The sequence below is a fragment of the Populus nigra genome, chromosome 8, assembly GCF_951802175.1.
Source record: "Populus nigra chromosome 8, ddPopNigr1.1, whole genome shotgun sequence".
Lineage (NCBI taxonomy): Eukaryota > Viridiplantae > Streptophyta > Magnoliopsida > Malpighiales > Salicaceae > Populus > Populus nigra.
This window is the reverse complement of record NC_084859.1, coordinates 3,084,828-3,100,327: the sequence shown is the minus strand read 5'-3', so window position 1 is coordinate 3,100,327 and position 15,500 is coordinate 3,084,828. Positions and strand designations below refer to the sequence as shown.

Genomic DNA, 15,500 nt, shown 5'->3' with positions numbered 1-15,500 from the left:
CTCTAGGATACTTAGACCCTGAGTACTTGCACACAAGCCAACTGACGGACAAAAGTGATGTTTACAGTTTTGGAGTGGTTCTTGTGGAACTACTAACTGGGATGAAGGCAATTTCCTTCGATAAGCCTGAGGGCCTTTGAGTGCTAAACAATAAAATAAAATACTATTCCAATCCAAGAATATTCCAAAAAGAAATAAAATAATATTCAAATCTCAAAACATGAACCTGCACAAGATATGCAGATAAAGTCATGGAAATTGAATGGCCAAAGTGTTGTATAAATAGGACCTCTATGGTTGCCCAAAGGCACATAACAAACAATAATATTCTACGTAGCAGTTCGTAGAATTTTCTAAGAAGATGATGAAAAGAATGGGGGCTTTGATGTTGCTAGCATTATTCACTTTGGCTGGCGAATGGTATGGTCGTTGTTATGGGTGTTTGGAGGAAGAGAGGATTGGTCTCTTGGAGATCCAATCTTTGATCGACCCAGATGGCGTTTCCTTAAGACATTGGGTGAACAGTAGTAATTGTTGTGAGTGGCGTGAGATCGAGTGTGATAACACTACAAGGCGAGTGATCCAACTCTCTCTTTTTGGTGAAAGGGATTTCAGCTTGGGCGATTGGTTCTCAACGCATCTTTGTTTCAGCCTTTTAAAGAATTGCGAAGTCTTGAATTGGAAGAGGCTGGAATAGTTGGTTGCTTGGAGAATGAAGGTTAGTTCAATGTTTCTGCACTCAAATATAATAATAAAATAAATGAAGGTTGGTTGGTTGGTGTTTAATGTGAATTATCTTGCTTTGATGATTCTCTTCCAGGCTTCCAAGTCCTATCATCAAAACTGAGGAAACTTGACCTAAGTTCTAACGAATTTAATAATGATAAAAGCATTTTGTCATGTTTCAATGGTAACCTTTCCACTCTCAAGTATTTGGATCTATCAAACAATGGGTTGACAGCTGGATCAGGTAGCTTCTATGGTAACCTTTTAATTATTTAGCTTCGAAACCTTTTCTTAATTTTAAGTTTTTTTTATCTTGTTTTGTAAGTCTATCCATAACTTAGCTTCCATCTTTAACGACTTTATATCCATAAATTATTTTTTTTTTCCATCTTGAATTAAATATGCGTTCTTTGAAGTGTATCATTCTTTTTATGTATAATTTGAGAATCATATATCAATTGAACAACAGCATCTCATCAATTCTAATTATCTTTAGTTTCTATATATTATGCATATCGTGAGCTCATAATTATGACTTACTCTTAGAAACAACTCTCTTGCAGGTTTTGAGATCTTATCATCACATTTGGGGAAACTCGAGAACCTCGACCTGAGCTATAATATATTCAACGACAGCATTTTATCACATCTGCGTGGATTTTCTTCTCTCAAGTCTTTAAATCTATCATATAATGAGTTGACAGGATCGAAGACTGTCAATGGTAAAGTTTTGTTCTCTCAAGGATACTAATTTAAGTCTTAATTAATAATATTGAATGAAATGGCTTCTGTACCACCACTATTTTCATTATATCTTTTTTCTTTTTCACAGGGATTTTCTTCAATTCTAGCACCCTTGAAGAATTGCATCTAGATCGTACTTCTCTCCCAATAAACTTTCTCCAGGACATTGGAGCATTGCCTGCTCTTAAAGTTTTGTCTGTTGGTGGATGTGACCTCCATGGCACCCTACCCACTCAAGGTAAATTAACAACTCTCCATCCGCCTATAATAACATCATCAACAAAAGATTCTTCCAACACTATTTTGACTGTTTCGAGATAAATTATACAGGTTGGTATGAATTGAAGAATCTGAAGCACTTAGATCTCTTTGGAAATAATTTAGGAGGTTCACTCCCAGGTTGTTTGGGAAACTTGTCTTCTCTACAACTATTAGAGGTTTCTCAAAACCAGTTTACTGGAAATATTGCCTCCGGTCCTCTTACCAACCTCATATCCCTTGAATTCCTCTCACTATCAAATAACCTCTTTGAAGTTCCCACTTCAATGAAGCCTTTTATGAACCACTCAAGCCTCAAGATCTTTTCCAGTGAGAACAACAGACTAGTAACAGAACCTGCTGCCTTTGATAATTTGATTCCAAAGTTCCAACTAGTCTTTTTTAGCTTGTCAAAAACATCAGAAGCAGTCAATGTAGAAATACCCGACTTCCTCTATTACCAATATGACTTAATAACCCTCGATCTCTCCCACAACAACATCACCGGAATGTTTCCATCGTGGTTGCTTAAGAACAATACACGAATGGAGCAACTATATCTGAGCGAGAACTCCTTTGGTGGTACTTTGCAGTTGCCAGATCACTCATATCCGAATATGACCGAATTAGATATATCTAACAACAACATGAATGGTCAAATTCCAAAAGATATTTGTCTGATCTTTCCAAATCTAAACACCTTAAGGATGGCTAAGAATGAATTCACAGGTTGTATTCCTTCTTGTTTAGGAAATATTACCTTTCCGGGAATTTTAGATTTATCCAACAATCAATTGTCCTCAGTAAAACTAGAACAACTAACAACGATATGGTTTCTCAATCTGTCAAACAACAATTTGGGTGGGCAAATTCCCACCTCGGTGTTCAATTCTTCTAGCCTGGGTTATCTCTACCTAAGTGGTAACAACTTTTGGGGTCAAATATCAGATTTTTCATTATATGGGCAGCAAACATGGATGGCATTGAATTTGAGTAACAATCAATTTTCAGGCATGCTTCCAAGGCGGTTCGTCAATTCTACAAGACTTATCGCAGTTGATTTGTCCGAAAACCATTTTAAGGGTCCGATCCCAAGAGACTTTTGTAAGCTTGACCACCTTTTATATTTGGACCTTTCTGAGAACAACTTGTCTGGAAATATACCATCTTGTTTCAGTCCACCACAAATAACCCATGTGCATCTATCCAAAAATAGATTGAGCGGTCCATTATTATATGGATTTTATAACAGCTCTTTTCTGGTTACGATGGATATTCGAGATAACAGCTTCACCGGCTCCATTCCAAATTGGATTGGCAATCTTTTGTTGGGTATACAACCAAAGTCCCACATTGGCTAGAAATGGGGAGGATCATGGGTATATAAGGATGGACAAATATCTCCATTGGTATGAGGCCTTTTGGGTATAACCCAAGAGCAAATCCATGAGGGCTTAGGCCCAAAGTGGACAATATCATACCAATGTGGAGATAAGTGGTGTCCATAGTCCTTACAAAGTGGTATCAGAGCATTTGGTTGTGTAGATTGAGTTCTTGTGCAGTTAAAATGGAAAAGGAAGATTCGGGCATGATAAAGCTCACTTCCTCAAATTATTTTCTGTGGAAAACAATGATGGAGGATCACTTATATTGCAATGATTTGGCTTTGCCGATTGAATGTAAAGGAATAAAGCCTGATGACATGGATGATGCAAAATGGAATGGACTAAATAGAAAGGCTATCGCTAATGTTAGAAAATGGGTATCTTCTAAGTCCATTAATCATATTTCTCAAGAACATGACTGTTATACAGTGTGGAAGATGTTGGAAGAAACATTTGCCAAGGAGAGTGCACAAAACAAGGTTTTTGTAATTAGAGACCTTGTGAATTTGAAGTATAGAGATGGTGAAGATGCTTCAGTGCATATAAATGTATTCCAAGGGTTCTTGAATCAGCTGTCATTGATGAACCTTGAGTTAGCCGATGAAATGCAAGCATTAATCCTATTGAGTTCATTGCCGGATAGTTGGGAGACTTTGGTAGTGTCACTTAGCAATTCTACTCCGAATGGAAAGCTCACTTTGAAAACAGTGAAGGATTGTATCCTCAATGAGGAGAAGAGGAGGAAAGGGACAAGCACTTCCGAGTCTCATGCACTTGTTACAGAAAGTCGAGGGAGAAGTCAAAGCAGGTTCTCTCACAGCAAGCAAGATGGAGAATCCAGCAATAGAAAAGGCAAATGGAAGCCAAGAGGAAGATCTCAGTCAAGGAAGGGTTTTAAGTGTTATTATTGTGACAAGCCTGGGCATATGCAAAAAGATTGCAGAAAGTATAAAAGAGATAAAAAAGGGTAGAGATGAAGACAAGAATGAAGAGAATGGTACAGCTGCAGTTGTATCTGATGGTGATGTTGCCATTGTGTGTGATGATGGTTGTGTTAATCTTGCATGTCAAGATACCACCTGGGTTGCAGATTCAGCAGCTTCTTACCATGTTACACCCCGACGTGATTTTTACACATCCTACATTGCTGGTGACTTTGGTCAAGTTAGGATGGGAAATCAAGGGATGGCTAGTGTTGTGGGCATTGGAGATATTTGGTTGGAAACCAATACTGGGTGCAAGTTGCTACTCAAAGATGTTAGGCATGTGCCTGATATGCGCCTACATTTGATCTCTACTGGTACTCTTGATGAAGAAGGCTATCACAGTTACTTTGGAGATGGTAAATGGAAGCTCTCCAGAAATTCCCTAATTGTTGCTAAAGGGAAGAAGATGGGTCTCTACATGTCACAAGCCAAGGTGATCAAAGGGGAGGTAAATGCAATTGAAGATTGCTCTACTGATTTATGGCATAAGCGGCTTGGACATTTGAGTGAGAAAGGTCTTGGAATCCTTGCCAAGAAGAATTACCTTCCTTTAAAAGGTATGAACTTGAACACATGTACTCATTGTTTAGTTGGTAAACAACATAAAGTTGCATTTCAAAGATCACCTTCACATAGAAGGTCACATGTTCTTGATTTAGTTCATACTGATGTTTGCTCAATGATTGATAAGTCTCTTGGAGGTGCATTGTACTTTGTTAGTTTTATTGATGATCACTCCAGGAAGATTTGGGCCACTTGTTTGAAATCCAAAGATCAGGTGTTTGATGTCTTTAAGGATTTCCATGCCAGAGTTGAAAGAGAAACTGGTAGAAAGCTGAAATGTGTTCGAGCAGATAATGGTGGTGAATACAGGGGTCCTTTTGAGAAGTACTGCAGGGAACATGGCATCAAGTTAGAGAAGACAGTTCCTAAGACTCCACAACAGAATGGAGTGGCTGAGAGAATGAATAGAACAATTGTTGAAAGAATTAGATGTATGCTCTCTCATGCAAAGCTGCCTAAGTCCTTTTGGGGTGAGGCAATGAAGACTGCAGTTGCCATGATCAACCTTTCTCCATCAGTTCCTCTTGAGTTTGATGTTCCAGATAGAGTTTGGAAAGGAAAGGATGTTTCCTATGCACACTTGAGAGTGTTTGGATGTAGAGCATTTGTACATGTTCCAAGGGATGAAAGGTCTAAGCTTGATAGCAAGACAAAGCAGTGTATTTTCTTGGGCTCTGAAGATGATGAGTTTGGTTATAGGTTATGGGATCCAAAGGAGAAGAAAATTGTGAGAAGCAGAGATGTTATCTTCTTTGAAGATCAAACCATTGAAGACTTTGAACTGAAGGAGAAAACAGAGTCTACTACTTTTATTCCATCTAATTCAAATCCAGCACCTACTCCACAGTTATCTTTGATGCCTGCTAATCATGGGGGAGACTTGCAAAATGATGAAAATGGTGGTTTTCTTAATGAGCCATTAGTTGGTGATCCTGAATCAGCTAATGATGATATTGATGTTATTCCTGAACAGGTTATGCAGGAAGCTCCAGATGAGCCACAATTGAGGAGGTCAACTAGACCTCGCCAACCTTCCACCAAATACTCTCCTCATGAGTATGTGCTGGTTACTGACGAGGGAGAGCCAGAATGCTTTGATGAAGCTATGTCACATGAGAAGAAAAGTGAGTGGTTGAAAGCAATGCAAGAAGAGATGAAATCCTTGCATGAAAATCATACCTTTGAGTTAGTGAAGCTTCCTAAAGGTAAGAGAGCGCTCAAGAACAAATGGGTGTTCAGGTTGAAAATTGATGAAAATTGCTCACAACCAAGGTACAAGGCAAGATTGGTTGTGAAAGGTTTCGGTCAGAAGAAGGGTATTGATTTTGAAGAAATTTTTTCACCAGTGGTCAAGATGTCTTCAATCCGAGTTGTGCTTGGCTTAGCTGCTAGTTTGAATCTTGAAGTTGAGCAACTTGATGTGAAAACTGCCTTTCTCCATGTTGATTTAGATGAGGAGATCTACATGGAACAACCTGAAGGGTTTGAAGCAAAAGGTAAAGAGCAGCTAGTTTGCAAGTTGAAAAAGAGCTTATATGGGTTAAAGCAAGCTCCAAGACAATGGTACAAGAAGTTTGATTCTTTCATGGTGGATCATGGTTATGACAGGACCACTTCTGATCATTGTGTATTTATGAAAAGGTTTCCAGATGGAAACTTTATTATTCTCCTGTTGTATGTGGATGATATGTTGATTGTTGGTCATGATGCTAAGAAGATTCAGATGTTGAAGGAAGAGTTAAACAAGTCTTTTGCAATGAAAGACTTAGGACCGGCAAAACAGATTCTTGGCATGAAGATCACACGTGACAGGAAGAAGGAGAAACTTTGGCTATCTCAGGAGAGATATGTCCAAAAGGTACTTGAGAGATTCAACATGAGCAACTCCAAACCAGTTTGTTCTCCACTTGCAAGCCACTTTAAACTAAGTTCTAAGCAGTGTCCTTCAAGTGATAAAGAAAGAGATGAGATGGAAAAGGTTCCTTATGCATCCGCAGTTGGTAGCTTGATGTATGCCATGGTTTGCACAAGGCCGGATATAGCTCATGCAGTTGGTGTGGTTAGTCGGTTCCTCTCCAATCCTGGTAAAGAACACTGGTCAGCAGTGAAATGGATACTCAGGTATCTCAAAGGTACTTCTAGTTTTAGCTTATGTTTTGGTAATGATAAACCTGTGTTGGATGGATACACAGATGCAGATATGGCTGGTGATGTTGATTCTAGAAAGTCCACATCAGGATACTTGATGAAGTTTGCAGGGGGAGCAGTCTCATGGCAATCAAGGTTGCAAAAATGTGTGGCATTATCCACTACAGAGGCTGAATATATTGCTCTTACTGAAGGGGGCAAAGAGTTGTTATGGATGAAGAAGTTCTTACATGAACTTGGCCTAGTTCAAGAGAACTTTGTGTTGCACTGTGATAGTCAAAGTGCAATCCATCTTAGTAAGCATCCTACTTTTCACTCTCGGTCAAAGCACATTGAGGTTAGATATCAATGGATTCGAGATGCTATGGAGATGAAGTCATTTGTTGTCGAGAAGATTCATACCGATGACAACGTGTCAGACATGATGACCAAACCTCTATCGAGAGAGAAGTTTGAGTTTTGCAGAAGGGAAGCAGGCTTATCAGAGCCTCCTAAATTGAAGTTTACATATTGATCGCCAGTATGGCGAATTCCTCACATGGTGCGTGAGGGGGAGATTTGTTGTGTGGTCCCGCACCATGTGATGGTGGGACCACCACATTAATTGTCAAGAGACATGTTGTCTCTTGGAATTTAAATTAATGTGGGTCGGATACTGTAGCAGCAGCAGCAAATTTAACAAGAAAGGAGAAGAAAACCGAGAGAAAAATAGAAGAAGAGGCAGCAGAGCAACCTGCGTTCTTTCTTTGATTTCCAGTTCGTTCACCGTTGGATCGGGCTGAGATTTTGACAGCAGCTTCTAGACACATTCCTCTTCATTCTGGACGGTTGGATCGAAGATTGGTGGTGTGGAAGCTGGCCTTTTTGACAGAAAACGGGGCTGTCAGTTTTGTGAGTTTTTCTCAAATAATTCTCCTTTAATCTTGTTGTAATCCGAGAATAAGTAGTTCTTGATGATATATATGTTGTATCCCTTAGTTAAATCTGAGGAAGAACAGTTGTGAACCCATTATTTGTGATAGTGGAAGTTTTTAGGTGGACTCCGGTCCCGTGGTTTTTCCCGCATCGGGTTTTCCACGTAAAAATCTTGGTGTTAATTTGTGTGATTATTTGCATTATATTTGATCATTGTTTGAATCTGTTTTTTGCACAATAACTTGTCAGGTAAGACACCCGAGAGAAAATTTCAGTTTGGGACCTTCGATGAAAACTGTTACGAAGGTCCCGAGTTTGTGTGATTATTTGCATTATATTTCTCTCGGGTCCCGAGTTTTCCCAACAAAGTGGTATCAGAGCCAGGCCCCGGAGTTAGCCATGATGGATGAATCCCAACACGGTGAAGAGGAGTTGACCTAGAAAGAGCAAACTCTCAAGTCAGGTAGTGCTCTCCAGATGCTTCATGGACGTGTCCTGACCCCAACACGGTGAAGTAGAGAATGAAGAATCCTGGTTGGTTGAGAGTGGATGGATGAATGATCGGTTTGAGGGGAGGCTCGGTGGTCCTTTGTTTGAGGGGAGGATTGTTGGGTATACAACCAAAGTCCCACATTGGCTAGAAATGGGGAGGATCATGGGTATATAAGGATGGACAAATATCTCCATTGGTATGAGGCCTTTTGGGTATAACCCAAGAGCAAATCCATGAGGGCTTAGGCCCAAAGTGGACAATATCATACCAATGTGGAGATAAGTGGTGTCCATAGTCCTTACATCTTTCATCATTGAGTGTTCTTCTTCTAAGGGCTAATCACTTTGATGGTGAGCTCCCTATTCAGTTATGCTTGTTAGAACAATTAAGCATTTTGGATGTTTCACAAAACCAGCTCTCTGGTCCACTACCCTCCTGTTTGGGCAATCTTACTTTCAAGGAAAGTTCCCAGAAAACGTCCGCGGATCTCATGTATGATTTTGGATCCACCATGGGAAGAGCTTATTATGAAACAATGGGTACACCACTAGTGGATATTATGGACATCTTGGTAAAGAAAATTTGGCTTAACTTTACAGAAGTGATAGAATTTAGAACTAAAAATATGTATTACAGTTACAAGGGGAAGATTCTCAGCTACATGTCTGGTATTGATCTCTCCAATAATAGCTTCATAGGAGCAATCCCACCAGAATTTGGAAACTTAAGTGAGATACTGTCATTAAACTTATCACACAACAATCTCACTGGATCTATCCCTGCAACATTCTCAAACCTAAAGCATATTGAGAGTTTGGATCTTTCTTACAACAACTTGAATGGTGACATCCCTCCACAACTTGTTGAAATTACCACACTGGAAGTTTTTAGTGTGGCGCACAATAACTTGTCAGGTAAGACACCCGAGAGAAAATTTCAGTTTGGGACCTTCGATGAAAACTGTTACGAAGGAAATCCTTTCTTGTGGGGACCTCCATTGCGAAACAATTGTAGTGAGGAAGCAGTGTCGTCGCAGCCAGTGCATAATGATGACCAAGAAGATGATGGTTTCATAGACATGGAGTTTTTCTACATCAGTTTCGGTGTATGTTACACGGTTGTGGTGATGACGATTGCAGCTGTTCTCTACATCAATCCATATTGGCGACGCAGGTGGTTGTACTTCATCGAAGACTGCATAGATACTTGCTACTATTTTGTGGTGGCTAGTTTTCGCAAGTTCTCCAACTTCAGAAGATGAATTTGTTATGATTGTATGTCTAGCTATTGGGTGCTTGATTTGTAGTGTACTGTCTATGCTCAGCCTTTCTATTTGATTAGTTATTTGGGCTAAATATATAAGCTAGACTTGTCATTCTTGAACCATTGGGAAGGGAACTGATTTGGATTGGTCATTGACTCGGGTGTGATTACTCTTTCAACTCTCAAGACTTGTCTGAAAATAAATTGCCAAAACCACTACCAAGTAGAAACAAAATATTCTATGCATGTGAGCAACACTTTCATCTGCCAATGTTTCAAGGCGACCCCACCTCAGTTATTCAATCAAAGCATTGAAATCGGAGCAAGAAGATCCACCTTCTTCAACAGCCTTCCTGGCCGTTTCTCCTAGCTTCTTTGCTCTGCTCCTCATTTCCTCTGCTTCTTCACCCATCATAATTTGAGTGATTGCCTTCTTTACAGTTTCACAACTTTAAGAGAATTGATAAAAAAAAAAAGGGGGCAGAGGACAGCATAAATTAGTTGAGATAAAAATAGCAAAGTGGAATTAATGCTGGAAACTCAAGAGGATGTCGATATTGATGGAATGGAAAGATGCAAAGGACTGTGTAATTGAACCTTCAGACAAGATTCAGGAGTTGGTTAAGTTCAGTTACTTTGTCTCACTGCAAACTACTCATCATTGTTTTCTGCTGTTCTAGCTCAAGTCAATGGAAGTCACAACTTTAGCAATGCTTCTTAGCCTTAGATCCTAAGGATGACCACTTATTTTCTATAAAATTCAAATATGCAGTTATGACTTTGAGACATTCAGAATTTCAACCTCATTTTCTATAAAATTCAACAATACTGGATATGGTCATGATTCAATAGGTTTCAGAACGAATTGATAGCAATCATGCAAATAACTGTTCACTTAACCAAAGATAAACTATAAGTCATTCAGAAATAGCGCACTCTTATTTTTAAGTCTGTCTAATGCAGTAAGAAGTACTCACAATAGGACTCGTTGGAAATAAATAATAAAATAATAATTCACCACACAACAAATATAGGGAAAAAAATAGAAAGGGAGAGGTTTGCAACAAAAAACTGGCGTGCCAGAACCAAGAAAGCAATCCTCTTGACCTAGAAATCTGAATATTTTTACCTTCATTCATCTTATTAATGATTAATCATTTCTTAGTTGCTGCAATCATGGAACTTCCAATGCTTCCTAACTAATCCCAACCATAGCTGAATAAAATTACTTGGACCAATCCCAGGAGACCTTTTTCCATCGAAATCTTGCAAGACTATGGCATACATGAACTCCATCTAATGAACAGTAAATCACAGAAATTACCTTCTGATAGATCTCCTCTTGCCAATTAGCACCTTTTGCATGTCCAGTTGGTGCAGCGCACTGGAGGGCATCGTGTGGTGACAAATGCATGTGCGATTGCAATAGTTCCAATAGCAGTGGCACGTAAAGCTACCAAAAAGAGCATTACCTGCATGGTTGTGTTTAAAAATCAAAATGGCACACAGCAAGTCAAGCATTCGCGTTCACAACCTTTCTTGGCCAGTAGTGCTATGAAGAAGAGATAGTGGTATATCCACTTTCTTGGCCAATCAGCACCTTTTGCATGTCTAGTCTGTGCTGTAGAATCTAGGGATGGTACAAAAATTTCAATGGGGCAACAAAAGATTAGAATTCATGTATTTTTGTGTTTTCCATATACAAGGGTATTTCTGTAATTTCACACTTGCTGAAAATTATGGAATATTGCAAGTCTTAGTTTTATTTTCCATTTAGTATTTTATTATCTCAAAGTATAGCAAGCTTCATTAGGTTTTTCCTATTCTAGATAGGACTAGTAGTATTTTCCTACAGAGGAATACAAGTCCTTCTTGGACTAGGAGTACTAGGAACTCCATCTAAACGTTATGTAATCATTCAAACAGACGGACGGACCCTATAAATCCTGAGAGGTGAACAGCTGGTGCAATGCACTGGAGGGTATGATGTGGTAACAAATGCGTGTGGATTGCAATGGTTTCAATAGCAGTGGCATTACTAATGCCATAAGTGGCAGCAGTAGCACATAAAGCTACCTAAAAGAGCATTGCTGACTAGAACCATTATGAGAGGTGAAAAGTTGGTGCAGAGCACTGAGGGGCATCATGCAGTGCCAAATGCATGTATGATTGCAATAGTTCCAATAGCAGTGGCAGCAGTGGCACATAAAGCTACCAAAAAGAGCATTACCTGGCATTTGTCTCTGAGAATTGGCAAACATAGTGAAGGGAATATATCCCTTGTCCCATTGAATTCCCCACTGAGTTCTGTGAAACACCGGGGATACTCTTAATGTTAGGATTCTGGACAGCAGTGTTGGGGATAGTCTGGGTTACACCGGAGACAGGAGGCAGTGCCGCTTGTAAACCAGCAGAACTTTGAACTCCATTTGATGCCATGCATTTCTGCATGTTCTGTGATAACAACTGCTGGCGTGCTTGAGATTGATCAGTGGACAATAGGATAGGGAGAAATAGCCCATGATTCTGAACTTGAGGGGGCATACTATGGGATGCTGTTCAAGATAAAAGGCAAAAAGGGAAACCATGTCAAAGAAAAAAAGAAGGCACTGAACAAGGAAGACAAATGAAACATCAGCAGTTCACACATAAAGTTATAAGCGAAAGAATTAGGATGGATTTGATTCAAAGCATAAAGTGTCCTCTGACAATTTTCAGGGTTGGGGGAAGAAGAGGCGGCTGAAAACAAAAATAATATGACAATTTTCAGGGTGGGAGAAAGAAAAGGAGGAGGCAGAAAACAAAAATAATCAGTAATTTTCTTGCCTAACATTCATCGAGTCCTCAACTTTTTTATTAAAGCATTGCCATACACATAGCAATATACTGCAATTAAATGCAAAAGAGTTTGATAACAATGCGATAAACAAAACAAAAAGTACGATGTTTAGAAATTCAATGCTTGGCAGCATTATTATATATGAAAAAAGGATCAAATACTTTCTCTTGGAAGAAAAGCAAGAAAGTGACGTCTTACCTCCTAAACAGGAAAATCTTTAAAATCTACCATCTCAATCATAAAATATAAAATAGCCATGCATCACAGTCCTTGTTCCTTAACAAGTTAAGGACGAAACACTTCACATGCATTACAGAATTAGCATCGTGGAGGTGATCATGAGATTTTTCCAGGAAGGCGAAATACATAACAATATGCAGCAATAAAATGTAAAAGAGTTCGATAACAATGTGAAAAGAAAAACAAAAGGTAAGATGTTTAGAAATTCAATGCTTGGCTGCATTATTTCCTTATGGATCCATGGGGGCAGTGGGCATGGCGTTTTGAGACCTGATTTCCATTGAAAGAATCTCCAGAGATATTTTACGCAGATAATCAGACTGAAATCAGATATCAATAACAAAACATTAGCTCTCAGAGCAATCCATGTTACAAGAGAAGGGGGAAAATGGATATATGCTCTATCATTTCATCTTCTGTGAGGATATAGTTCTGTTTCCTCTCTTTTAATTTAATTATTTATGTATTGATTTGCTATTTGCTTTTTGCACACTTCCCCAATACTTGAACCTGGTCACTCTCAATAAAACACTTGTCAAGAGAATTAACAAAAAGATGTGAACTCCCAATTAGCCTTGCATACAGAATGAACGGTGAGGAAGTGCAGGCACACTACACACACATTTGTACATGCATAAATGCATGTGTATATTCATGTCTAAAGAATATCGTAATTATCGAACCTCGCATTAGGCAAATACATGGTTGGTGGCGGTAGTATAAATCTTTTCCTCAAGTCATATGGCAATTTTCTTGAGTTCTTGTAATCCCTCCTGACTAGAAAACGGAAGATGCCTCTTTAATGTCTCCATTCAGCACATTGAAATCATTACGTTTCCCATGGTTTCTCGTCCCTGCATTGATTTGATTAGCTCTGGTTTGGGTATTCAATTTGCTTTGGCTGTCACCTGGGTATTTGTTATTGGCCAATGTCATCCTCGCTCCTGCATGGACTGGCTCCTGGGCTGATGTTGGTGTCGGTGACTCTTTGGCTGGGGGACACATGGTGCAGCAGTTTTTTGGCTTTGCTAGGCTGAAGCTGCTCTATGTTTGAGGGGATGTCGGCTTGCTTGTTCCCCATGGCTTGGTTGTTTTCTGCCTTTTGGTTTTAATTGCTGGTTTCGGCTCTAAGTTGAGTTGATGTTTTCTTGCTCACTTGGGCTCCCTGTCTCTACAGTAGAGTTGCTGTCCTCCTGACAGCAAGTGTCTCTGCATGATTGGCTGCTTTCGGCATGGCTGGCTAGCCGTTGTCTCTAGTCTGCCATCCTTCAGTTGCTCTCGGTGCTGATTGTTTTATGTAATTGCCTTGTAATAGTTTTCTGTTTCCTTTGGTTTTAATTGAAGGTGTGTTTTCCTTTGATTTTAACTGAAGGTTTGGTTAGATCAGTTTTTCTGGTTCTTTTCCTGGTGCTTGTTGGGAGCCTGTTCCCACAAGCTTGTTTCTGTACAGTTGTTTTTCTGGCTAGCTGGTTATTCTTCCAGCTAGTCTGAACTTTTTGATCTATATATTTCTAACATTTGATAAAAAAAAAAATCATTACGTTTCCTTTTTAATGACCCAGCAAGTATAGAGAAGTTAGTAGCAGCGAGCAGGAATCCTGAACTCATAAACCACACCAATATCAGAAATGTGTGGAATCATTAGCAAAAAGTAAAAACAAATAATGACATAAGCAAGTGTCGGTCAAGTAATATATGGCATCAAAATACATAGACATCTATTTTTACTTCCTCCAGAGGTACAGAGTATAGGAGTTTACTTGGCCACCCTTCTGTCTAAAAATTCTAGAGGTACAGAGTATAGGGTTTTGAGATCTTATCATCACATTTGGGGAAACTCGAGAAGCTGGACCTGAGCTATAATAATATATTCGACGACAGCATTTTATCACATCTGCATGGACTTTCTTCTCTCAAGTCTTTAAATTTATCTCACAATATGTTGCTAGACTGTCAATGGTAAAGTTGTGAATATCTCTTGGCATCTTCTATTATTAACAATACCTTTTGAAATCTCTAGATTTTTCTAGCAATTTGTTGTTTCTATCCAAAAATCATCTCATTATTCAATATCAGTTCTCTCTTAATATCATAGTTTAGTTTCTTAAAATCTTAATTAATAATATTAAATGGAATGGCTATTTTCATCATGTCTCTTTTTTTTTTCACAGGGACTTTCTTCAATTCGAGCACCCTTGAAGAATTGTATCTAGATAATGTTAAAACCTGCAGTAAATTAAATAGTTTGAAATCTGCAGTATAAGTAGATAGCAATTGCAGAGAATTCTAATAAAGAGAAAGTTGAAGCTGAATGATAATAATATTTATAAATTAAGACTGCCTATTTAAAGGCTTACAACCAAATTCAAAATGCTATAAATTCTCAACAAACATGAGAGATTATTGGACTACTACTAATAGCAGAATAATAGCAAAATTCATAACAGAATCTGTTATGAAGATAAAACCAAATACCAAGTCTAACAACTATCAAATAAAGGCAAATTCTCATAGATTCTAACACTCCTCCTTGAGATTTGCCTTGGATAAACCAAGTTTCATCCTTAGAAATTCCAGCCTTGCTTTAGGAAGTGCTTTAGTCATTATATCAGCAAGTTGTATTTCGGTTGGACAGTAATGAAGCTTTACAAGCAAATTCTTCTCAGCTTCTCTTATGGAGTGAAATTTCACATTGATGTGCTTGGTCCTGCCATGTTGAACCGGATTTTGAGCAATAGCAATGGCAGACTTGTTATCACAATAAAGCTCAGTTGGTGAGTTTTGTCCTTGGCCTAGATCAACAAGCAATTTGTTCAACCATATTGCTTGATTTGCAGCAGCTGCCAGGGAAATATACTCTGCTTCAGCTGTTGATTGTGCCACCACTTCTTGCTTTTTTGCATTCCAACATATTGCACCTGAACCAATTGTAAAAACAT

The 15,500-nt window shown here is 38.8% G+C and overlaps 1 protein-coding gene and 1 long non-coding RNA gene across 2 annotated transcripts in view; one reads left to right on the top strand and one right to left on the bottom strand.

Moving 5' to 3' along the window:
- Positions 1-10,854, bottom strand: part of LOC133700785 (uncharacterized) — a 93,386-nt gene extending 82,532 nt beyond the window's left edge. Inside the window, exon 1 of the long non-coding RNA XR_009843482.1 lies at positions 10,807-10,854. This is a non-coding gene — a long non-coding RNA (uncharacterized LOC133700785). The remainder of the gene's footprint in view (positions 1-10,806) is intronic.
- LOC133700782 (cuscuta receptor 1-like) lies at positions 323-3,445 on the top strand. The gene is made up of 5 exons (XM_062124448.1): positions 323-718; positions 821-970; positions 1,290-1,448; positions 1,559-1,708; positions 1,801-3,445. The coding sequence occupies exon 5, from the start codon at positions 2,016-2,018 to the stop codon at positions 3,087-3,089; it is 1,074 nt and encodes a 357-aa protein (XP_061980432.1). The 5' UTR covers positions 323-718; positions 821-970; positions 1,290-1,448; positions 1,559-1,708; positions 1,801-2,015; the 3' UTR covers positions 3,090-3,445.
- Positions 10,855-15,500: the final 4,646 nt, after the last annotated feature.

Excerpts from the sequence above, each read along its gene's own strand:
- LOC133700782 (XM_062124448.1), top strand. The coding sequence starts at position 2,016 with ATGAAGCCTTTTATGAACCACTCAAGCCTCAAGATCTTTTCCAGTGAG.